General features: G+C 39.7%; 2 protein-coding genes and 1 pseudogene across 3 annotated transcripts in view; 2 read left to right on the top strand and 1 right to left on the bottom strand.

Annotated features, from left to right (window-relative positions):
- The window catches only part of LOC310738041 (uncharacterized protein), a 924,051-nt gene that overhangs the window by 136,252 nt on the left and 763,001 nt on the right, over positions 1-24,798 (bottom strand). The window contains exons 28-30 of the mRNA XM_083562839.1: positions 23,836-24,009; positions 16,991-17,164; positions 15,667-15,840 (exon numbers count right to left, since the gene is read on the bottom strand). Coding sequence (XP_083418965.1) covers positions 15,667-15,840; positions 16,991-17,164; positions 23,836-24,009 — 522 coding nt within the window. The remainder of the gene's footprint in view (positions 1-15,666; positions 15,841-16,990; positions 17,165-23,835; positions 24,010-24,798) is intronic.
- The window catches only part of LOC310738273 (NLR family CARD domain-containing protein 3-like), a 360,476-nt pseudogene that overhangs the window by 24,617 nt on the left and 311,061 nt on the right, over positions 1-24,798 (top strand). The gene's annotated exons all lie outside the window — the stretch shown is intronic.
- Positions 1-24,798, top strand: part of LOC310738145 (histone H1-like) — a gene marked incomplete at its 3' end in the record, with an annotated part of 212,516 nt that overhangs the window by 55,874 nt on the left and 131,844 nt on the right. The window lies entirely within an intron of this gene.

Here is a 24,798-nt window from a genome sequence, read left to right as displayed (position 1 = left end):
CCATTAGAATATAGATCAGATGAAGAGTACACAGTAGTTATTTGTCTCTCGCATCTCAGCGATCACTTTCAATGTCCAGAAATGTAGGGAAGACATTACTAAAATAGTCTGTGTGATCATATTCATTCAAATGTAATTTGATGAAGTGACAGTAATACTAACAGTGGAGGCTAACACAGAAGAGGATAAATTGTTAAATAAAGTTTGTTTTTTTGCAAGCAAAGTATTCCTGTGACTTCAAGATTACATTTGAACAACTATGATCACATGGCCTGTTTTAGCAATGTCTTTACCATCTTTCTGGATGTTCAAAGTGAAAAGGATGATGTTCAAAACTGGCCAGGGAAGCTCAAGATTTCATAATTGGTATCTTGTGTAAAACAATATAAAGGTAATTAATTCCAAAATGTATGTTTTACAATCAACTTTCCCTTTAAAACAAGATCACAATGCTTCATGTGTATTATTATAAATCATGCATAATTATTATTTAAGCGAATGTTTTGCATACCGTATGATACAGTTCTAAATATTTGTGATTTTGTGTACAGTAAGTCTTTCGGTGAATTAACTTGTGACCTTTGCTTGCTGTACGATTCATAAAAAAATAAATAAAAAAAACACAATTACATAAAAATTCCTTTATTTTGGTCTTTGGTTCAAATTCTGGATTTGCTTCAGAACGGATCAGGTGTTAGCTACAGCATATGCTAGCTAGCTACCGAGTTATAGCCCTCGTGTAAATTAAAATTCTTTATTTTGTGGTAAAATGCATTTCCCCGCGTATAAAAGCGGGCGTGCACCGAATAATAAATTTTTTTAATTCCTTCCAGTCAAAACAATGTCTGGAAGGTTGGGAGGTCAAAGTGCGCTCGTGCCTGTCTGTGCTGTGACTGATTTAGAATGTGCAGATGTGTATAGTTTCACCTCTAATATTTTTTTATTCAAAATTAAAGTATACGGTATATCAAAATTGCACAAAAAGTTTATGTTTATGTTTATGTTTATGAATGAATTAACGTAGAGCGCGCGCCACACTTGTACACGCTAATACACAAACACACACCATTGGAAGATAGTCAAATATTACAGGGAATTGAGCTTGTTTTCTTTCTTTTCTATTTTCTTATTTTTTTTTTTACTTTTTCAGATCACTGATACTTGCGTCTGAGACATTTGAGGTAATTTCCCAATTTAAATCTTCTCAAGGCTCAAATGTCAGTGCTTAAGTTCTGGTCAATTAGTAAAAACTGATCACCTTTTAAGTATAAACATAAAACTTTATCCTGTTTTGAGTAACAGAAATGATATCAAGTTTATTTTATCTGATGTTCAGTATCTTTGATTCTGTTTTAGATTGCAGCTCCTTGGTGATTCCAGCAGACCTCTTCAGGTAAATTATTGTTTCTTCATTTTTGTGTCACTGGTATAAATGGCCAGAGAAGCTGCTTTTGATGTTAAAACATTGATGCCATGATTTGTAACTAATATTTAATTTTTTTTAATTTGCAGACTCTTCTTGGATAAAGACCCCAGCAGATCTCATACAGAGAAATTCATCGTTTTTGTTATACAGTTTTATTGCATTTTATTACTTAGGTTTTAGCTCCATTTACTGTAGTCTAGATTAGTGATTTTAGATTTTTCTGTAGGTAAATTTTAGAATAGTTATTTAGATTAGATTAGTGTAGGTTAGGTTTATTATATATTGTAGGTCATATTACCAGCAGATTGTTTCCGTTGTTGTGACTAATTGTTTTCTTTGAGCTGTTTAGAATTTTTTTCAGGTTTCATCCACTTACACCGGAAAGCGAATTTTGAAGTATGTGTCTTAAGAGATTAACCAACCATGGTTAAGGTACTAATGCAACATTTTCAAATTGTGTTAAAAGGGTAACAGAAATATAATTACACTTAACTGAAATAACATTGGAGAAAAAAAATCATGTGTTATCAGAAGGATGATGGAGAAAGACGGATGGATCAACAATCCCCAGCAACACTGAGGACAGTAGTGTTTGCTCCCACATCGAACAGGGACGTGTTCACAGCAAATATATGCCATAAAAAACACCACATAACTGCTATTGTTTACATTGTTCATGATTAACAGTGTAATTGTCTTGGCTGAAAGGTAATACAGTTCTAGTTAATGAGTGAAAACATAGTTCACTCTCAGTTGTTGCATTTGATGCTGTGAGATGCCTATATTAGCCATCAACAACAAGACCTTCTGTTACCACACACCATGGAAACCAACAAGTAAAAGATGATACCCAGTACCTCCCTGCACAGGTTTGTGTGTTTTATAATATGTATACACACACACTGAAATATGTGCGAAAACAATGGCCGTTTTTATTTCATGTAATGTTAAACTTCCGTTTTCAGATTAGGGAACAGAGTTTTCAGAGCATGCTGCTAATTTTGCAAGAATTTGATTTTAAGCCTGTGTCAGTGTGCCCAGGGTCATATCTGTCCAAGCATCTCAGTGCCAGGGTGATGTAAGGTCTGACAACTTTTTTCGAAACATATAGTGTACTTGTATAGCACTGCAGTTTTTGGCCTACCAGAGCGAGGGAACTGATTTTACAATGCAGCACCTTGATGGAGTTCTGGAGAAGGGAGATGCATTGTAACTTTTACCAGTTTAACAGACCAGTTAACAGACAGTTTAACAGACATGATTAATAGACTATTGATTGTCTTCCGTGTTCATCGTGATGCTGCCTCATATGAGTTAATGCCTGTGTCTTTTCAAACAGAGCAGTCTACTAGCAAAGACTGTAATGCAGTACAGACCAATGTAAAAGCCCAAAACTACTGGTCAGATAGGAGCCCAAATGCTTTTAAAACTAAATAAGGTACGACGTAGAAAAGAAGCCTGTAAAAATGTAACTGAAAGCAAAAAAGCATGCCTTGAACTCAAAAAATGTAAAAAAGGCAATATGCAAAGAAACAGTATGATTCTTGTTTGCAGTTTAGACAAAACAAAATTCAATCTGTGAAAAAAATGTACAAAGAAAATGCTGTATTAAGAAATGACAAAATAGCCAGCCTTAAACAAAAATATAGAAATGTACAATTTCAAGTAAAAATCAACGAATATATGCGCAATAAGTACAGGACAGACGATGTGTTTTAGGAAAAAGAGAAGTCACAGATGGTCAGAAGATACCATACACAAGATCAGTACCAGAACACAAAGAGGGAGTATATGGTGAGGAAGTATAATAAAGATATTTCGTTCCGTAATAAAATGAAACAGTACGTTGTCACAAGGTATAGAACAGACTCTAAGTTCCAGTCTAAAATGAAAGCACATATGTTTAGAAGATACACCCAGGACTCAGACTTTAGAGCACATCACATACTTTGCTGTACTCTACAGAAAAGCAAAACACATGTTAACAATGTTTTGCCGATTATTCACAAGTTGACATGTGCATTTAAAATCAGGCAAAAATACCAAGAGTTCATTTGTGTTAGCCGTTCAGCAGGTCAGCTTGATAATGTGAACAAGCCTGTGGTCAACAACGTGATGCAGGCTGCCATTGGTGCATTCCGTTGTAAAATTCAAGAAGGACCAACCCGTGTCTGCATAGTCTGTAACAGCACCATGTTTCCCAATCAAGTCAAGTCTTGCAACCGAGCAAAGTACGTAAAAAACACATTGTACTTTTATGCTTAACAGGCAGATATATATTAATGCCTGTGATCATTCTTGCTCAGTCCCTTGTTTGGTTCCTGAAGAGAGGCAACAAGAATGGATCTGCCATACTTGACAGTCACTTGAGAGGACAGATGCCTTCAATTGCAGTAGCAAACAAATTAGCACTAGCACCTATCCTCAAAGAACTTTTGGAATTGAGTGTACTGGAATGGCAGCTCATATCCAAATTCTTGCCCTTTGTAAAAATTGTTGCATTGCCCAAAGGGCAAGAGAGAGCTGTTCATGGTGCAGTTGTGTGTGTGCCTTCTGAGGTGGAAGCAATTGTGAACTGTCTGCCAAGACCAAACAATGAATCACAGATACTCCAAGTTAAACTTAAGAGAAATCTTAAGTTCAAAGGCTACCAGCACTTTCACACGGTCAATATGCACAACGTGCTGGCAGCTTTGCATAAACTAAAAGAAATGCATTCTCAATACAAAGAGGTATCCATCGATGACGCTGCTCAGTTTGAAAGCCTTGCTGATGACAGAAAGGAAATACAGGAGCCTGAACAGATCAGTGGTGATGAGTTGAATGAGGAACAACATGTCAGCACAGAAGAACAGGATGAACTGAGGCCTGGTCTCACTCTCGACACATGTTTGCAACCACCTGATATTGGGAATGTTGTCATATGGAGACGCAATATTCAGCATTGCCCCTGCCCAAGGAAATAAGCCTGTTGGATTTTCCTCTGTTCTAAAACTGGAGTCAATGGCATTTCTTATGCAATTTCCTACCGGAGAGAACACGATCGATGAGGCGAGAACAGTTGCCATATCGCCGAGCATGTACTTCAATGCTAGGCTCTTTTGTGTGGACATCCGTTTTGCCAGAGACCAGAGCTATCTTCTCTTTGTGCAGTTTGTCACTTAAACGAACCTGGCTAGAAACAGCATGTCTTTTCAGTTGCGAAAAGGCAAACCAGTGACTAGAGATGGACGCAGGAATTTCCAACAAATTGTTACAGAGACGTGACAAGATTTATGCAACCCCTCAGAGGTACGCCGGCATACTGGGAGAAAACGCTAAAAGATCTGCAGGTCATGATCAGGCAGTTAGGCATGCCCACCTTCTTCTGTACTTTCAGTGCAGCTCATATGCGATGGCCAGAAGTCATAAAGGCTATCAAAGCTCAACAGGGTGAGCTGGTTCAGTTTGAGGATCTAGACTGGACTACAAAATGTGAGATTCTCAGAAGCAACCCTGTCACGGTCATGAGCATGTTAAAAAAAAAAGAGTAGATGCACTACTCAGAGATCTGCTCTTGTCAGACGCTCAACCTATTGGTGAAGTAGTGGACTATTTTTATCGGGTTGATATTCACTTGCTAGCCTGGGTGAAAGATGCGCCTGTGTTTGAGGACGATCCAGATGACACAGTATGTGAATTCATTGACCGGTACATAATGTGCCAAATGCCTGACCCAGTACAGACACTGAACTGCACAAACTTGTGACAGAGGTTCAGATGGACAGCCGAAACCATTCAAAGTCTTGCTAGAAAGGACAAGTGTTATGCAGATTTGGATTTCCCAAACTTCCGATGTCTGACACCTGGATAAAACATCCAAGGCCCCCTTCTCCCAGCGATGAAGAGAAGCAAGATAAGACACAAGGAAAGAAACGAGGAAAGGCAAAACAATTTAACCATGTAAAACAAATGATGAAGAAAGCCAAAGAAAAGCTGAAGCCTGTGTGGGACGTCCTCAATGACCCCAAAAGCTCATCTGAAAACTTGCCAAAGCTACTAGAAAGGTGCAATTTGAGCATGCAACGCTACATGAAGTACGCTGAGGCACTTTCTACCGGCAGTGTGGTTATGTTAAAACGTAGCCCAAAAGAATGTAGGGTCAACGGATACAACCGGGACTTGCTGAGGGCATTGAATGCTAACATGAACATTCAATACATTCTTGATCCGTTCTGCTGTGTCATGCACATCTTGTCCTACATATCCAAGTCTGAACATGAGATGAATGACCTGCTGAAAACTGTGGTAAAAGATGTACATAAAACTAATGTTAGCGAAAAAGATGAAATGAAACAGATAATGCAGTCTTATTCCAAACACAGACAAGTAAGCGCTCAGGAGTCTGTGGCACGCACGTGCAGCTTACCTCTGAAAAAGTGTTCACGTGCTGTCGTGTTCATACAAACTGATGATGCTTTGAAAATGAGTCTTCCCCTTAGTGCATTGCATCACAAAATCCCAGATTCTGAGGACGTGTGGATGTCAGGAATTGTGGAAAAGTACAGAGCAAGGCCTGAAAAACCGGACTTTGAAAAATTGTGTCTTGCCGATTTTGCCTCAAAATATTGCATTGTCTATGGCCGTCAAGCTAAAGGTTAAAAGGTTCACCCCCTGCTGAAAAACAAGGGGTATGTTCAACAAAGAACTGTCGGCAAGCCTGCAATTATTAGTTATGCCCGCTTCTCTAAAGACAAGCAGCCTGAAAAGTATTATGGCAGATTGCTGAAGTTGTATGTTCCTCATTGCTCTAATACACAGCTCAAGCAACCATCTTATCCTACATATGAGCTGTTTTACCACAATGCCCGCATAGATGTCCGACAACCCCGTCTACTTGTGCCAGTGTGCACAGTTGTAGTAGAGAACCAGAAATGGTATGAAAAGCACACTGCTGAGTTGGACAAAGCTTTTGAACTTCTATAGGAGCAGGGGATGTTTGAAAATGCGTGGACAGCGTTCGCCCCTGAAATGGAAGCTGAACGTTTGGAGTGTATCATGGAAAGGATCGATGAAGAGCCCGAACAGGTGAACGAGAAAGACGATGTTCCAGAGTACCAGCTTGTTCGTGAAGATGGTGACGGACTTGTCCTAAAATTCGAGGCACCACAGTTGAGTGTGGATTATGTACAACAGCTATATCGAAGCTTGAACCAGGCACGGTCATCAGTGTTCTACACCGTCCGTCTATGGTGCCTGAAGCGCGTGTGGCGTCAGAATCCTGAGCAGTTTTTATATTCTGTGTCAGGTGGTGTGGGATGTGGAAAATCGCACGTAATTAAGTGCATATTTGCGGAAGCCACCAAGATCCTATGCCAACTCCCATGATTTCAGGAGCAAGGGGACATGTCTTCGCCAACAGTGTTATTGACTGCGTTTACCGGAACTGCAGCTTTTAATATCTCTGGAAAAAACTTTGCACTTCATTTTAAAACTGGCAAGGAAATTAAGCTCACCGTATCAAACACTGGGAAACTCGCTGGATAATGTTAGAGCGGTGTTGTCGAACACAGAGATTCTCATCAAGTGTCCATGGTTTCAAAGGATCTGTTCGCGTACGTCAACTGGATCAGCAGATCAGATCAAAGGCAGCAAAAAACCTTTTAGTGGAATCTCTGTTCTAGCAGTTGGAGATTTTTACCAACTCCCACCTTTAAGTAAATCAAAACCTCTGTGTGTGTGTGTGTAGGAAGGTGGTGTGCTGGACAACTGGAAAGACTATTTTCAAATAGTCAACCTGACATAAATCATGCTTTTGCGAAACTACTGAACAGAATCCGTGTGCAGCCAAAGCACGAGGCTCTCACTAAAGAGGACAGTGCGTTGCTTGCTCCGTGTTTGACAAACCCCGTAGATTGTCCACACAAAACACTGCACATTTTTGCTATCAACAAAAAAGTGCAGAAACACAACACTGCCATTGTAAATGCACTGCATCCTGACATCGTAAATGTGGAAGCTGAAGACTTTAGAAAAGGCCCATGAACAGGAGAGATGAAAAAAACAGGGTAAACCTGTAAAAGACACAAATCAGGATTTACCTGACGTCATACAAGTTGCGGCTGGAGTACGTGTAATGCTAATGAGAAATCTGGACGTGGAGGACGGGCTCACTAATGGCAGTTTTGAAAAAATTGCCAAAATTGTCAGTGAAATAAAAGATGACAGTAAAGATAATCAGACTTAAAATGGACAATCCCAATGCTGGTCAGAAACACAGCAAAAGGCTACATTTACATTTGCAGCATTTAGCAGATGCCCTTATCCATAATGTGATTGATCTTGAGTTCCTCCTTATCAAGATCGATGCTCCAGTAACAGCGACAGTTGTGACTGTATACCGTCCACCAAATTACAGTTTCTCATTTCTTGCTGTTCGATTTTTATCATGCCCAAACAAAACTTAATTCTTAGAGAGGTTTTCCATACGATCTGCGATGCCCGTAGTGCCTTTCTGAATCACACCGCACACAGCAAATGTTCTTCTTCGGTTTATTGCAGGCAGCAGACACGTATATATACACACATTGGAAAGAAAGCTGACCTAAAGTTGTTTTCTGTTTAGACAAGAGGATATACTACTTGGAGATGTGTGAGCCCAGATAAAGACTCCCTGTTTACCTTACAGACTAACATCGTAAATATCCGATAGACACTGAACAGGCAAAGGAATGTGTGTGAAACAGTGTGAAAACCGTCTTAACACTGACAATGGCCACTTTAAATCATTTATGATTAAGCATCACACACCAAAACATAGGATGTTCTCCCTGGGAACAAAATCGGTGACATAAACTGCAAATTAAAAGATAAAGACAAACAAAAACATACAGATTCTATTTCATTCTGTCTCTACATGCATATAATCCTTCATCATCACCACTCCAATCGAGGCCTTTATGGCCTGTCTTACCATCGTCATCAAACATGGCAACATACAAAGTACAATTCCAACAATCAATACAAAAATCATTCCTAAAACAAAATAGTGTTCAACACTCGTAAACAAACTCTTAATCTTCTTAAAAAGCTTTGTTCAGCAGGTGTTTAACGTTCTTCAAGACATCATGAGACATTTGTTTCTCAGTTTGTTCAATATGTCTAATAGTATTATCAGGTATATGTAACAGTTTCTTCTTACTGAATAATGTATTCAAAGAGAATAAGAAAAATTTAGAGTGTAATTACTATGCACACATAGTTATAGAATTTAGACCTAGAGCAGGTATCAGGGTAAGCTAAACTAAACAGTCAAGTGTGTCAGATCTTCACCCCGGAGGTGGCCCCCTTTCTACTATAAAGAAAGGATCTTTCCGTGGGCTCTCATCTGTTTCAGCCCTGAATACTCACTTAGGCTGGCTTCTTAGGCCAACAGACCAATTAGTGTATAGATTAAGTGGGTGCTGTTTTGATCCTGCTTGCGTGTATCCACTGTGGCTGATAATCAGTCAGAACTCCAGTTCTGGTTACAGCTAGAACAGTCGCTGGACCCAGATACTTCGGCTCACCGACCTTGGTAGGCTTCAGACTTCTTATCAGGACCTGCTGATTAGGCACAAAAGGGTGTGTTGGCTTATCTGTGGGCAGAGGAAGATTTAGTGAGACATCAGCACTGATAGAATTCAATTTCTCGACCAGGGCAGAAACGTAGTCATCCACCATCACTTCCAGGTTACCTAAGAAAGAAATGCCAGTGCGTCCCCTGACCCATGGGGTTGGGAAAGGCCAGCCCATTCGAATTTCAAAAGGTGACAGTTTAGTAGTTGAAGATGGGGTCATTCTCATTTCTGTGAGTACTGCCGGGAGAACAACAGTCCAATTTCGGCCTGTTTCAATGCAGGCTTTAGTAACACGTTCCTTAATGGTTCTGTTTGTTCTCTCTACCACTCCAGCTGACTGTGGGTGATAGGGAATATTAAAAAGCCAATCAATTGCTAAGCTTTTAGCCAAAAGTTTTGTTACCTTTGAAGCAAAAGGTGTCTGTTATCACTTTCAATCATGCTAGGAATACCAAACCTATCGATGATCTCTTTCGTTAATATTTTGACAACCATTTTAGCGTTCTCTATTGCACATGCAAATGCTTCTGCCCACTTGCTGAATCTGTCGACTATAACCAACAGGTATCTCAAATTTCCTACAGGTGGCATATGTGTAAAAATATATGGCCACTTTGGCAGGGAGTTGAACAGCATTTAAAAGGTCGTCTATGAGATTAAAATGTGCTATGGGCTTTCCATCAGCTGTTTTAAAGTCTCTTTGCTTCCATGTTTCTGCAAAATCATGCACTACACCATGAGCATACTTAGACTCAGTGTATATAGTCACTACTTTACCTTCAGACAACTGACATGCTCTTGAAAGTGCGACCAACTCTGCAGCTGTGTGCAGATGTGTATGGTAATGATTTAGCTTCAACTATTACATCAGGTAATCTTACAACCGCATATCCACATAAATACACACCATCAGAAGGTTTTGAACATGAACATCTACATATAAGCAATCCCCCCTATCCAGGGTCGTATCTAAAAGATCAGACCTACAAGAGGTCTCTTGTTCAATGTGTTTAAGGCAATCATGTGGGTCGTCAAAACCATCTAAATCTATAAAATCTAGCAGATCACGCAGCACTACTACAGCTGAATGTGGCTGAGAAGAGGCTTAATGGTGAAGTTTTCTGTCTTCAAGAGTGTGGTTTCATAACCAGATCTACGTTGTGCTGTCATATGTTGTGTGTTGAGGTTGTGTAAAATAGCTGTTAGTTGATGTGAGGTGTTCAGTATCAATGGATGTGACAGCACCGTTTTCTCAGCATCCCGGACCATCATAGCCGCAGCACGCGGGAAACCCTTGTGTTATGTTGTGTAAAGATTTAGAAAGATACACAACAGGGAGATATCTGTCACCGTGTTCCTGGGCCAGAATCTCCACAGCCGTACCACCACGTTCTTCACATAAAGGTGAAAAGGCTTAGTATCATTCTGAAGACCTAAAGCTGGAGCAGACTGTAGACCTTCTTAAGCCCAGTAAACCTGTCAGTCATTTCATGAATCCACAGAATGAGATGTGATGGAGGAGCTTTGTGATCAATAGCACTGCGCAAAACTTTATCATGCTGTGTGCAGTCAGGGATCCATGCTCGCAGTAGTTCATCAGTCCCAAGAAGCTCTGCATCTGTTTCACAGTCTGAGGTCTTGAAAACCTGCTCACAAGCTGTACTCGGTCCTTATGTTAACACTGTGAATGAAAGTGTGTGTGTGACTTTTATTTATATATATTTACATATATATGTATTTATTTAACAACAATAAGATTATTATTATTTCAAATCGAGGAATTTGGAAAACATTTGAATTATTGTTATTCGGTAATAAAGTGCTGAATAAAATATAGGAATTTGTTATTGTTCTCCAGACTTCATTCTAGTGATGCCAAACCCTCTCTGTATTATACAGTGCCTTGCAAAAGTATTGACCCCCCTTGGCGTTTTTCCTATTTTGTTGCCTTACAACTTGGAATTAAAATTTTAATTTTAATTTATTTAACTTGAAATTAAAATTTTTAATTTTTATTTGGATTTCATGTAATGGACATACAAAAAATAGTCCAAATTGGTAAAGTAAAATAAAAAAAATAACTTGTTTCAAAAAAATTCTAAAAAATAAATAACAGAAAAGTGGTGTGTGCATATGTATTCACCCCCTTTGCTATTAAGCCTATAAATAAGATCTGGTGCAACCAATTACCTTCAGAAGTCACGTAATTACTTGAATATAGTCCACCTGTGCAATCTAAGTGTCACATGATCTCAGTATATATATATATATATATATATATATATATATATATATATATATATATATATATATATATATATATATATATACCTGTATATATACACCTGTATATATACACCTGTTCAGAAAGGCCCCAGAGTCTGCAACACCACTAAGCAAGGGGCACCACCAAGCAAGCGGCACCATGAAGACCAAGGAGCTCGCCAAACAGGTCAGGGACAAAGTTGTGGAGAAGTACAGATCAGGGTTGGGTTATAAAAAAATATCCAAAACTTTGAATATCCCACGGAGCACCATTAAAGCCATTATTAAAAAAATGGAAAGAATATGGCACCACAACAAACCTGGCAAGAGAGGGCCGCCCACCAAAACTCACGGACCAGGCAAGGAAGGCATTAATCAGAGAGGCAACAAAGAGACCAAAGATAACCCTGAAGGAGCTGCAAAGCTCCACAGCAGAGATTAGCGTATCTGTCCATAGGACCACTTTAAGCCGTACACTCCACAGAGCTGGGCTTTATGGAAGAGCGGCCAGAAAAAAGCCATTGCTTACAGAAAAAAACAAGCAAACACGTTTGGTGTTCGCCAAAAGGCATGTGGGAGACTCCCCAAACATATGGAAGAAGGTACTCTGGTCAGATGAGACTAAAATTGAGCTTTTTGAACATCAGGGAAAACACTATGTCTGGCGAAAAACCCAACACCTCTCATCACCCCGAGAAAACCATCCCCACAGTGAAGCATGGTGGTGGCAGCAGCATGCTGTGGGGATGTTTAACATCAGCAGGGACTGGGAACCTGGTCAGAATTGAAGGAATGATGGATGGTGCTAAATACAGGGAAATTCTTGAGGGAAACCTGTTTCAGTCTTCCAGAGATTTGAGACTGGGACGGAGGTTTACCTTCCAGCAGGACAATGACCCTAAGCATACTGCTAAAGCAACACTCAAGTGATTTAAAGGGGAAACATTTAAATGTCTTGGAATGGCCTAGTCAAAGCCCAGACCTCAATCCAATTGACAATCTGTGGTATGACTTAAAGATTGCTGTAGACCAGCGGAACCCATCCAACTTGAAGGAGCTGGAGCAGTTTTGTCTTGAAGAATGGGCAAAAATCCCAGTGGCTAGATGTGCCAAGCTTATAGATACATACCCCAAGAGACTTGCAGCTGTAATTGCTGTAAGTATTGACTTTGGGGGTGAATAGTTATGCATGCTCAAGTTTTCAGTTTTTTTTTTATAAAAAATATTTTCCATGGGGGGTCAATACTTTTGCAAGGCACTGTATCCTGAAAAATATTTGGGTCTTATTTCAACAGGAATGTCAACTGTCAAGCTTAAGCTCAAATGTCAAGCAGAGGAGTAAAATGTAAAGGTTGTTAAGGACATTACTATGTCTATAAATCTTTAATGAATATAAAAGTAAATATTATGTAGTGATTTTAACAGTTCCATCTGATTCGCTGCCCACTGCTGCTGAAAATTCCACTTTCCTAATGTCAGTAAAGTTACTTGAATATGTTCATTTACACCCTCATTTATATACTTTGAAATATCACCCTATTCACACTGACTCTATATTTATTTACATTACTTTTGTGTGACTGATTAAACATTATATGTAGCTAGTATGTAGCATAATATAGCTAATATAACAATAACAAAATAGTTTTGTGTCCATATTTGATTTAAATAGTCCTCCAAATATTAACACTTAAAATAAACAATCTTAACTTTGGCAAAAAAAGTCTTTGATAATGTCTCTATTTACAATATTTTTTATTTTTTAATTTTAACATCTAAGAATGTTATCATTATTATTATTATTATTATATTATTATTATTATTATTATTATATTTTAACATTGACTGATAATATATTTTACACAGTCTGGCTGTCCACTTGACAAAAGTTTGTTTTGTCAAGTGGACATATATTAGTAGTCAATGTTATTCTTATTCTTATTCTATTTTAATAGTTAATGCTCCGTATCTATAAACTAAAGCAAGACTTACTGTAAGTAAATGAATCAGCAGGAGGAGCAGCTTAGTGAGGAAATGTCCAGTAGATAATTAAACTAATATACAGTCATCACACTAAACCATATGATATCTTCTACATCTCCATGGTTACAACATGAGGCGCTTCTGAGCAAAGAATGGGCTTCTGTTGATAATAAACTTTTAAGATAAAACTTTATTCGTGGGGAAATTTCCAAAAAGTGGTGCAGAAAGAAAGAAAGAAGAGTAAATAAAACTCCATATAAAATGATTATAGTTTTATGGGTGTTTTTGTAGGAAATATTATATAATACATCATATACATATTATATACATCCAGGTGTGTGTGTGTGTGTGTGTGTGTGTGTGTGTGTGTGTGTGTGTGTGTGTGTGTGTGTGTGTGTGTGTGTGTGTGTGTGTGTGTGTGTATGCAGGCACTAAAGATGGCACTGATCCCATACTGGGTTGATCACCTGATACTAGTAAGAAATGGATATCAGATCAGAGAGAAAATAAAGAATGGATTGGGTCTGATCCTGTAGCATAAAGATAGAAACTCTATTAAATACTAACTAAAGGACAAAGTAATACATGTGATTTGGACTCCTTCTGCTCTGGGCTTTTTCACATCAACTCCTCAGATCCTGTAGATAAACGTGTTCTCGGTTTGCAGATACGGAAATGCAGGAACACTGGAGTCTTCACACACAATTGTTCATCACCAGTAAACACTACAAGAGAAAGAAGTGAATCAGTAACAGAAAACTACAAGGTGGTGTTTGATGATCAGCAGCAGGTAATTATCTCTGCTTCAAGAAACCAGGATTTGATTCCAGTCATAAAAGGACTGTCCGAGTGAGGAAACCAGCTGCTTACAGGAAATCCAATGTTTGTGGAATAAAAGATGATCATCATCTAATAAATAAAGTTAATGTGCTAAATATCGCTAATGTAGTAAATAACGCTGATGTAGTAAATAACGCTGATGAGTAAATAACGCTGATGTAGTAAATAACGCTGATGAGTAAATAACGCTGATGAGTAAATAACGCTGATGAATTAAATAACTCTGATGTATTAAATAACGCTGATGAGTAAATAACGCTGATGTAGTAAATAACACTGATGTATTAAATAACACTGATGTATTAAATAACTCTGATGTAGTAAATAACACTAATGTAGTAAATAACACTGATGTAGTAAATAACTCTGATGTAGTAAATAACGCTGATGTAGTAAATAACGCTGATGTAGTAAATAACGCTGATGTAGTAAATAACGCTGATGAGTAAATAACGCTGATGAGTAAATAACGCTGATGAATTAAATAACTCTGATGTATTAAATAACGCTGATGAGTAAATAACGCTGATGTAGTAAATAACACTGATGTATTAAATAACACTGATGTATTAAATAACTCTGATGTAGTAAATAACACTAATGTAGTAAATAACACTGATGTAGTAAATAACTCTGATGTAGTAAATAACGCTGATGTAGTAAATAACGCTGATGTAGTAAATAACACTGATGTAGTAAATAACGCTGATGTAGTAAATAACGCTGATGTAGTAAATAACGCTGATGTAGTAAATAACGCTGATGTATTAAATAACTCTGATGTATTAAATAACGCTGATGAGTAAATAACGCTGATGAGTAAATAACGCTAATGTAGTAAATAACGCTGATGAGTAAATAACGCTGATGTAGTAAATAACGCTGATGTAGTAAATAACGCTGATGTAGTAAATAACTCTGATGTATTAAATAACGCTGATGTATTAAATAACGCTGATGAGTAAATAACGCTGATGGAGTAAATAACGCTGATGTATTAAATAACGCTGATGTATTAAATAACGCTGATGAGTAAATAACGCTGATGTAGTAAATAACGCTGATGTATTAAATAACGCTGATGAGTAAATAACGCTAATGTAGTAAATAACGCTGATGAGTAAATAACGCTGATGTAGTAAATAACGCTGATGTAGTAAATAACGCTAATGTAGTAAATAACGCTGATGAGTAAATAACGCTGATGAGTAAATAACGCTGATGTAGTAAATAGCGCTGATGTAGTAAATAACGCTGATGTAGTAAATAACGCTGATGAGAAAATAACACTAATGTAGTAAATAACACTAATGTAGTAAATAACGTTGATGTAGTAAATAACGCTGATGTAGTAAATAACTCTAATGTAGTAAATAACGCTGATGAGTAAATAACGCTGATGTAGTAAATAACGCTGATGTAGTAAATAACTCTAATGTAGTAAATAACGTTGATGTAGTAAATAACGCTGATGTAGTAAATAACGCTGATGTAGTAAATAACGCTAATCATTACATCAGCTTCAGTGTTTATATAAAACAGATTATTACTCACTTCAGTGTCTGTAGATTGTAACGTTCATCATCCTTCAGAGCAGAGAGACACTTCACTCCTGAGTCTCCTACTTTATTCACAGACAGATACAGTTCTCTCAGGTGTGAGGGGTTTGATCTCAGAGCTGAAGCGAGAGCAGCACATCCTTCATCTGATACTCCACAATCATACAACCTGCAGATACACAATGACACACACTTCACTCTCTCAGTTTCTACACATTAAACATCAGAGAGAGAGGGATAGAGAAAGAGAGAGAGAGAGAGAGAGAGAGAGAGAGAGAGAGAGAGAGAGAGGAAGGGATGGTGGAGAGAGAGAAAAGGGGGGGGATTAAGGAGAGAGAGGGGGAGGGAGAGGGGAGAGAGAGAGGAAGAGTGAGAGAGGAAGAGAGAGAGAGGTGAAGGAGAGCGAAAGGGAGGGAGGGAGACTTTTTTGACTTTTACAAAACTTTATTTACACATATCACATACGCTGGTACACAGACACACACATGAAATTGTTACAAAAAAAACCCGCTGAAAAATTGGCAACACGCCAACCGCTCTCATGCTCTACACACCACGCTTACCCTTCCCCCTCGCACATGCAGAAAGAGAGAGAGAGAGAGAGAGAGAGAGAGAGAGAGAGAGAGAGAGAGAGAGAGAGAGAGAGAGAGAAAGGGAGGGAGATTACACTCCCCTTACCGGCCATTATATTCAGATCACTGACCATCACACATTCATCACTGACCATCACACTCACAACACTAACCATTACATTAATCACTGACCATCACTGACCATCAAACTCATCACTGACCAAGAGAGAGAAAAGGAGAAAGATGTAAAGTGAGATCTTTGAAATCTGAATGTGGAGTAAAAGAAGCTGTAGGTTCTTCAGCTCCAGACAGTATTTTCAGGTGTTCATCTACTGGAAATACAGATTTAATGCTGCAGGTTTAATTGGACTTTTGGGCTGCAATAAAAGTCACAACAGCTCAATTCTACACTGAGGGATTTTTGTAGCTTGTTAAATATTAGATCATCTTCTCTTTCTTCATTATTCTGCCTCGTCACATTTACATTTATATCAACACTTTTATACATGTATTAGATATAAGAAACTAAAACAATACAAAAGTCAATAAAAAGTCATGATTATAAAAAGATAAAAATTAAATCAACACTAATTTAAACTAACAAACAAAAGTAAAAAAAAAAATACAACTATAAAGTTCCTCCTCAGAACATTGATGCTGAACCTAAAATCTCTGCTTCAGTCTCACTATTAGAGAATGTGTGTTACTGAGGAGCAGGTCATGTGACTCTCAGAGAGATGATCTTACCACAGTATCTCCAGTTTACAGTGAGGATTCTCCAGTACAGCAGAGAGACACTTCACTCCTGAGTCTCCTACTTTATTCCCAGACAAATTCAGTTTTCTCAGGTGTGATGGGTTTGATCTCAGAGCTGAAGCGAGAGCAGCACAGCCTTCATCTGATATTCCACAATCATACAACCTGCAGATACACAATGACACACACTTTACTCTCTCAGTTTCTACACATTACACATCCTGTGTGTTTTAAAATGAGTGAAACCGTTTATTCAGTGACAAGAACTGTCTGTTTTTTTTAAGCAGTTTGATAAAAGAGAGAGAGAGAGTGTGTAAATGTGTGTGTATGAGTGTGTGTATGTGAGAGAGAGTGTGTGTGTGTGTGTGTGTGTGTGTGTGTGTGTGTGTGTGTGTGTGTGTGTGTGTGTGTGTGAGAAAGAAAGAGCGAGAGTGTGTGTGTGTGTGTGAAAGAGTGTGTGTGTGTGTGTGTGTGTGTGTGTGTGTGCACGCGTGAAAGAGAGACAGAGAGTGAGTGTGTGTGTGTGTGTGTGTGTGTGTGTGTGTGTGTGTGTGCACGCGTGAAAGAGAGACAGAGAGTGAGTCTGTGTGTGTGAGTTTGTCTGTGTGTGAGTGAGTGTGAGTGTGTGTGTGTGTGTGTGTATATGTGTGTGTGTGTAAGAGAAGGAGAGAGATTTCATACACCTTTATTAAAAATATACATACAAACCAACTTAAGTCAAAAACAAATCAAACAAACAAACAAGCAAAGTCAAAACATAAACCCAAAACTCAAATTAACAACATATCAAAAGTTAATTATTTATCAATTACTGTCAACGAACTCGGGTGATTAGGTGCGTGGATGAGAGGACCCAAATGCAGGATGCACCAGACGATAAGAATCGGGAGAGGAGGGTTTAGCACAGGCAGGAAATATTTAATGTCCGAATACTTCAGAACAAAACACAGTCGCAGCACAAACAGGGTTAAAGTAGAAGAAAAGGGTGAGGAGGATAGAACAGGCAGGAAAGCAATAATGTCCGAATACATTTGAACATACAGTCGTGGCACTCACTGGGTTAATGTTGAGAAAGCAATAATGTCAGAATACTTTTGAACACACACACTCACTGGGGTAATGTTGACCGTCCATGGTGCGGACAGTAACAGTGGTGGGAAGTATGGGGTCAGGGGGTGGTTCCTTCTCATCAGGGGAGTGCAAACGGGACAAGGCGTTAGGCTTCCCATTTAGTGACCCCGGCCGGTACGACAAGGAGAAGTTAAATCGCCCGAAGAACAGTCCCTAACGTGCTTGACATGGATTCAGGCGCTTGGCAGTCCGCATATATTCCAAATTTCAATGATCGGTCCAGACGAGAAATGGAACTTCGGACCCCTCCAGCCAATGACCTCACGATCACCAACAGGGTAGTTCTGTTCAGCTGGGCTAAGACCGTGGTGCAGGCCGTGTTCAAGGGCACCTCTCTGAGACAGAATGGCCCCTACACCCAGATCTGAGGCGTTCACCTCCACCACAAATTGGCGGGTTGGATCCGGAAGGGCCAGGACAGGGGCTGAGGTGAAAAGACTCTTCAGGTTGGTTAAAGGCCCGTTCAAGCCTCTGGGTTTCAGTTAAAGGCCTGACGTATGGAGGTGAGTGAGTGAAGGGGGGCCGCGACGGAGCTATAGACCCTGATAAACCGCTGATAGAAATTGGCAAAACCCAAAAACCTCTGTAATTGGGGCCAGTCCTTTACCACCTAAATCCTGGCTTGGTCCATCTGGAAGTTATTGGCTGAAAGGACAAATCCAAGGAAGGTGGTGCTGGACATATGGAAATCGCATTTCTCCACCTTACATTCTGGAGGAGCCACCCGAGTACCGAATGCACATGGTGGACATGTTTGTCTCTAGAGCGTGAGAACACGAGCATGTCTCAAAGCACGTCGTTTAACAACACCTGGAAGACCGCTGGCACATTCGTGAAGCCAAATGGCATAACAAGGTACACATAATGCCCCGACGAGGTATTGAACGCCGTCTTCCACTCATCCCCCTCCCGGATACGGACAAGGTGGTAGGCGCTACGGAGGTCCAGTTTGGTAAAGATTATAGAGCCCTGGAGAATGCAGAAAACATCAGGGGCAATGGGTACCGGTTCTTGACAGTTATGCCATTTAGGCCCCGATATTCGATGCAAGGATGGAGGCTCTTGTACTTCTTTTCCACAAAGAATAACCCTGTGCCTGCCGGAGAGGAGGACGGCAGATAATTCCTTCAGTTAAACTCAGATCCCTATCTTTCAGACCTTCTATATCCAGCAGTATGCTAGACATACCTCTTAAATCAGGAGAAATGGTGATTTTGGGAAAGGGATATTTTATATCTGGAATCAGACTTCCATCAGCAAAGTTTTATAACTGTTAGATTTTTATCATGCCCAAACAAAACTTTATTCTTGGAGAGGTTTTCCATACGATCTGCTATGCCCGTGGTGCCTTTCTAATATCAGGGAAGAAGAAATACACAGCACACAGAATGCATGTTCTTCCTCTTCTTCTGTTTTTTGCAGGTAGCAGAACGTATATATATACACATACAGAGAAAGGGCTGTCCTAAACTTGTTTCCTGTTTAGACAAGAGGATATACTAGCCGTAGATGTGTGAGCCCAGATAAGGACTCCCTGTTTACCTTACAGACTAACATCGTAAATATTCTATAGACACTGAACAGACAAAGGGATGTGTGTGAGATAGTGTGAAAACCATCTTAACACTAACAATAACATAATTAATTCTTCCTCTGTAAACCTTATTTTCACAGTTTTAAAATAAATTCAGTTTGGCGTGAGGACCTCTGACTTAAAATGGTGGCCAGTGCAAGACCATCACTTAAATGAGGCCCAGCCACATCAATTACGTTCCTTAACTTTACCATACCAGAGCCACAAAGTCTTAATTAAAGACCTGGCCAACACATTTAATAAGTCAAAGAGAGATCCTTTAACCAAAGGCTCCTCAAGCAACCAAAACAATGACTTTGTTTTACAAACCCTGATAAACCTGAAAAGTCCCCACATTTTAAATAGTTCTTGATAAAAAGAAGAAAGTCCTTTGAAATTCACTTGTTTGTGATCCGTAAATACCGGAGTACTGTCAAGTCCAATTCCATCGATCTGCTGTAATATGTTCTGAGCCACTTTCCTCCAAACTAGATCTTCAGGCCCAGTTACCAGTCTCTGGATAAACTGCAAGCGAAAAGTTGCAGGTCTACTAAACAGATGCACCAGACCTTGACCTCCTTCTTTCACAAGCAAGAAAAGTACACTTTAAGGGACCCAGTGAAGCTAATCCCAAAAAAAGTCCACCAGCGTTGCTTGTAATCTGGAAAGCAGACCAGGAGGAGGGTCTACACATATCAATCTGTGCCACAATGTTAAAGCAGCCAAATTGTTCATTATTAAAGGAAACTTGTGTATGAATCCACTTCCATTTTTTTAACCTGCCCTCTATTTTTTTAACCAACCCAAACCAGTTATTTTCTCGTGTGACAGCATCTCCAATAAACACTCCTACATATTAAAGACCTCATTTTTTCCAAGTTAACCCACTAGGTAATAACGGTGGCCCCTTCTCCCATTTTCCAACAATTAAGGCATCACTCTTACTCCAATTTATTTTAGCAGCAGATACATTTCCAAACTTTCACACTCACATCACTGACCATCACACTCATCACTGACCATCACACTCACATCACTGACCATCACACTCATCACTGACCATCACACTCATCACTGACCATCACACTCACATCACTGACCATCACATTTACATCACTGACCATTACACTCACATCACTGACCATTACACTCACATCACTGACCATCACACTCATCACTGACCATCACACTCATCACTGACCATCACACTCATCACTGACCATCACACTCATCACTGACCATCACACTCATCACTGACCATCACACACTCATTACTGACCATCACACACTCATTACTGACCATCACACACACAACACTGACCATCACACTCACAACACTGACCATCACACTCACAACACTGACCATTACACTCACAACACTGACCATTACACTCAACACTGACCATTACACTCAACACTGACCATTACACTCATATTACTGACCATTACACTCAACACTGACCATTACACTCATATTACTGACCATCACACTCAACACTGACCATCACACTCATATTACTGACCATCACACTCATATTACTGACCATCACACTCATATTACTGACCATCACACTCAACACTGACCATCACACTCAACACTGACCATCACACTGACATCACTGACCATCACACTGACATCACTGACCATCACACTGACATCACTGACCATCACACTGACATCACTGACCATCACACTCAACACTGACATCACACTCAACACTGACATCACACTCATATCACTGACCATCACACTCACATCACCGACTATTACATTCACATCACTGACCATCACACTGACATCACTGACCATCACACTCAACACTGACCATCACACTCAACACTGACCATCACACTCAACACTGACCATCACACTCATATCACCGACTATTACATTCACATCACTGACCATCACACTCACATCACTGACCATCACACTCACAACACTGACCATCACACTCAACACTGACATCACACTCATATCACTGACATCACACTCACATCACTGACCATCACACTCACATCACTGACCATCACACTCACATCACTGACCATCACACTCACATCACCGACCATCACACTCACATCACCGACTATTACATTCACATCACTGACCATCACACACTCATCACTGACCATCACACACATCACTGACCATCACACACTCATCACTGACCATCACGCTCACATCACTGACCATCACACTCACAACACTGACCATCACACTCACAACACTGACATCACACTCACAACACTGACATCACACTCAACACTGACCATCACACTCAACACTGACCATCACACTCAACACTGACCATCACACTCACATCACTGACCATCACACTCACATCACTGACCATCACACTCACATCACTGACCATTACACTCCCCTTACTGACCATTACACTCACATCACTGACCATCACACTCATCACTGACCATCACACTCACAACACTGACCATCACACTCACAACACTGACCATCACACTCATATTACTGACCATCACACTCATATTACTGACCATCACACTCAACACTGACCATCACACTCAACACTGACCATCACACTCATATTACTGACCATCACACTCATATTACTGACCATCACACTCACATCACTGACCATCACACTCACATCACTGACCATCACACTCACATCACTGACCATCACACTCACATCACTGACCATCACACTCACATCACTGACCATCACACTCAACACTGACATCACACTCAACACTGACATCACACTCATCACTGACCATCACACTCACATCACCGACTATTACATTCACATCACTGACCATCACACACTCATCACTGACCATCACACTCACATCACTGACCATCACACTCACATCACTGACCATCACACTCACATCACTGACCATCACACTCAACACTGACCATCACACTCAACACTGACCATCACACTCACATCACCGACTATTACATTCACATCACTGACCATCACACACTCAACACTGACATCACACTCATATCACTGACCATCACACTCAACACTGACCATCACACTCAACACTGACCATCACACTCACATCACTGACCATCACACTCATCACTGACCATCACACTACATTTATCCTAAATTAGATGCACCTGTTTGAGGTCGTTAGCTGCATAAAGACACCTGTCCACCCCATACAATCAGTAAGAATCCAACTACTAAGGAAGAAGAATGATGAGTACCATCCTAAGAACACCATCCCTACTGTGAAGCATGGGGGTGGTAGCATCATGCTTTTGGGGGGGAGGGTTCTGCACATGGGACAGGGCGACTGCACTGTATTAAGGAGAGGATGACCAGGGCCATGTATTGCGAGATTTTGGGGAACAACCTCCTTCCCTCAGTTAGAGCATTGAAGATGGGTCGAGGCTGGGTCTTCCAACATGACAATGACCCGAAGCACACAGCCAGGATAACCAAGGAGTGGCTCTGTAAGAAGCATATCAAGGTTCTGGCATCGCCTAGCCAGTCTCCAGACCTAAACCCAATAGAGAATCTTTGGAGGGAGCTCAAACTCTGTGTTTCTCAGCGACAGGCCAGAAACCTGACTGATCTAGAGAAGATCTGTGTGAAAAACTACAGGAAACGTTTGACCTCTGTAATTGCAAACAAAGGCTCCTGTACCAAATATTAACATTGACTTTCTTAGGTGTTCAAATACTTATTTGCAGCTTTATCATACAAATAAATAGTTTAAAAATCATATATTGTGATTTCTGGATTTTTTTTTTTAGATTATGTCTCTCACAGTGGACATGCACCTACGATGACAATGTTAGACCCCTCCATGATTTCTAAGTGGGAGAACCTGCAAAATAGCAGGGTGTTCAAATACTTATTTTCCTCACTGTATATCAACACTTTTGTACATTTATTAGATATTAGAAACTAAAACAATACAAAAGTCAATAAAAAGTCATGATTATAAAAAGATAAAAATTAAATCAACACGAATTTAATCTAACAAACAAAAGTAAAAAAATACAACTATAAAGTTTCTCCTCAGAACATTGATGCTGAACCTAAAAGCTCTGCTTCAGTCTCACTATTAGAGAATGTGTGTTACTGAGGAGCAGGTCATGTGACTCTCAAAGAGATGATCTTACCTCAGTATCTCCAGTTTACAGTGAGGATTCTCCAGTACAGCAGAGAGACACTTCACTCCTGAGTCTCCTACTTTATTCTTAGTCAGATTCAGTTTTCTCAGGTGTGAGGGGTTTGATCTCAGAGCTGAAGCGAGAGCAGCACAGCCTTCATCTGATACTTCACAATCACGCAACCTGCAGATACACAATGACACACTTCACTCTCTCAGTTTCTACACATTACACATCCTGTGTGTTTTGAAATGAGTGTATATATTAAAACATTTTATTTAGTGAGAACTATCTGTTTCTTTTATGCAGTATGTGTGTGTGTGTGTGTGTGTGTGTGTGCGTGTGTGCGTGTGAAAGTATAAATACTACTCAAGTATTTATATCATTCTGCCCATTGACCTTTATCATTACATCAGCTGATATCTGATGTTGCAGATTAACATGAGGTAACAGTAGGTCTTCTATATTAGACCATAATTAGTTTAATAATGGTTCGATTGCTAAGGAGTAAAGCGTTCCAGAGAGTCACAACCTTGTCTTATGCCCCTGTTAACACTATGGCAGACAAACCACCATTGATTTTTTTAGCATACTCTCAATGTCTTTATATAACACTAACTTCTTCAATAAAACCTGTGCCAAAACCAAGAACATAAAAGGTGTTCCAAAGATATTGGTGCTCAACCCTATAAAAAGCTTTTTCCTGATCAATGGAGATGAGCCCTAAATTAATGCCCAATAGGCCAGCAACCTCTATTACATCTCCAACAAGTAAAATGTTCTCAGAAATAGACCTACCAGGCACAATACGTCTGGTCAGGATGTATGATGTCCCCCATCACTTCCCTTAATCTATTTGCCAGAGTTTTAGAAAAGATTTTTAGGCTCACTGGTCTCCAGTTGTTAATTTCTTGAAGGTCACCTTTCTTGGGTAGTAGAGTAATCACAGCTCTCCTACAGCTCACTGGTAAA

The sequence above is a fragment of the Silurus aristotelis genome, assembly GCF_946808225.1.
Source record: "Silurus aristotelis genome assembly, chromosome: 15".
Classification (NCBI taxonomy): domain Eukaryota; kingdom Metazoa; phylum Chordata; class Actinopteri; order Siluriformes; family Siluridae; genus Silurus; species Silurus aristotelis.
The sequence above is the reverse complement of the archived record's forward strand: the minus strand, read 5'-3'. Positions and strand labels throughout refer to the sequence as shown.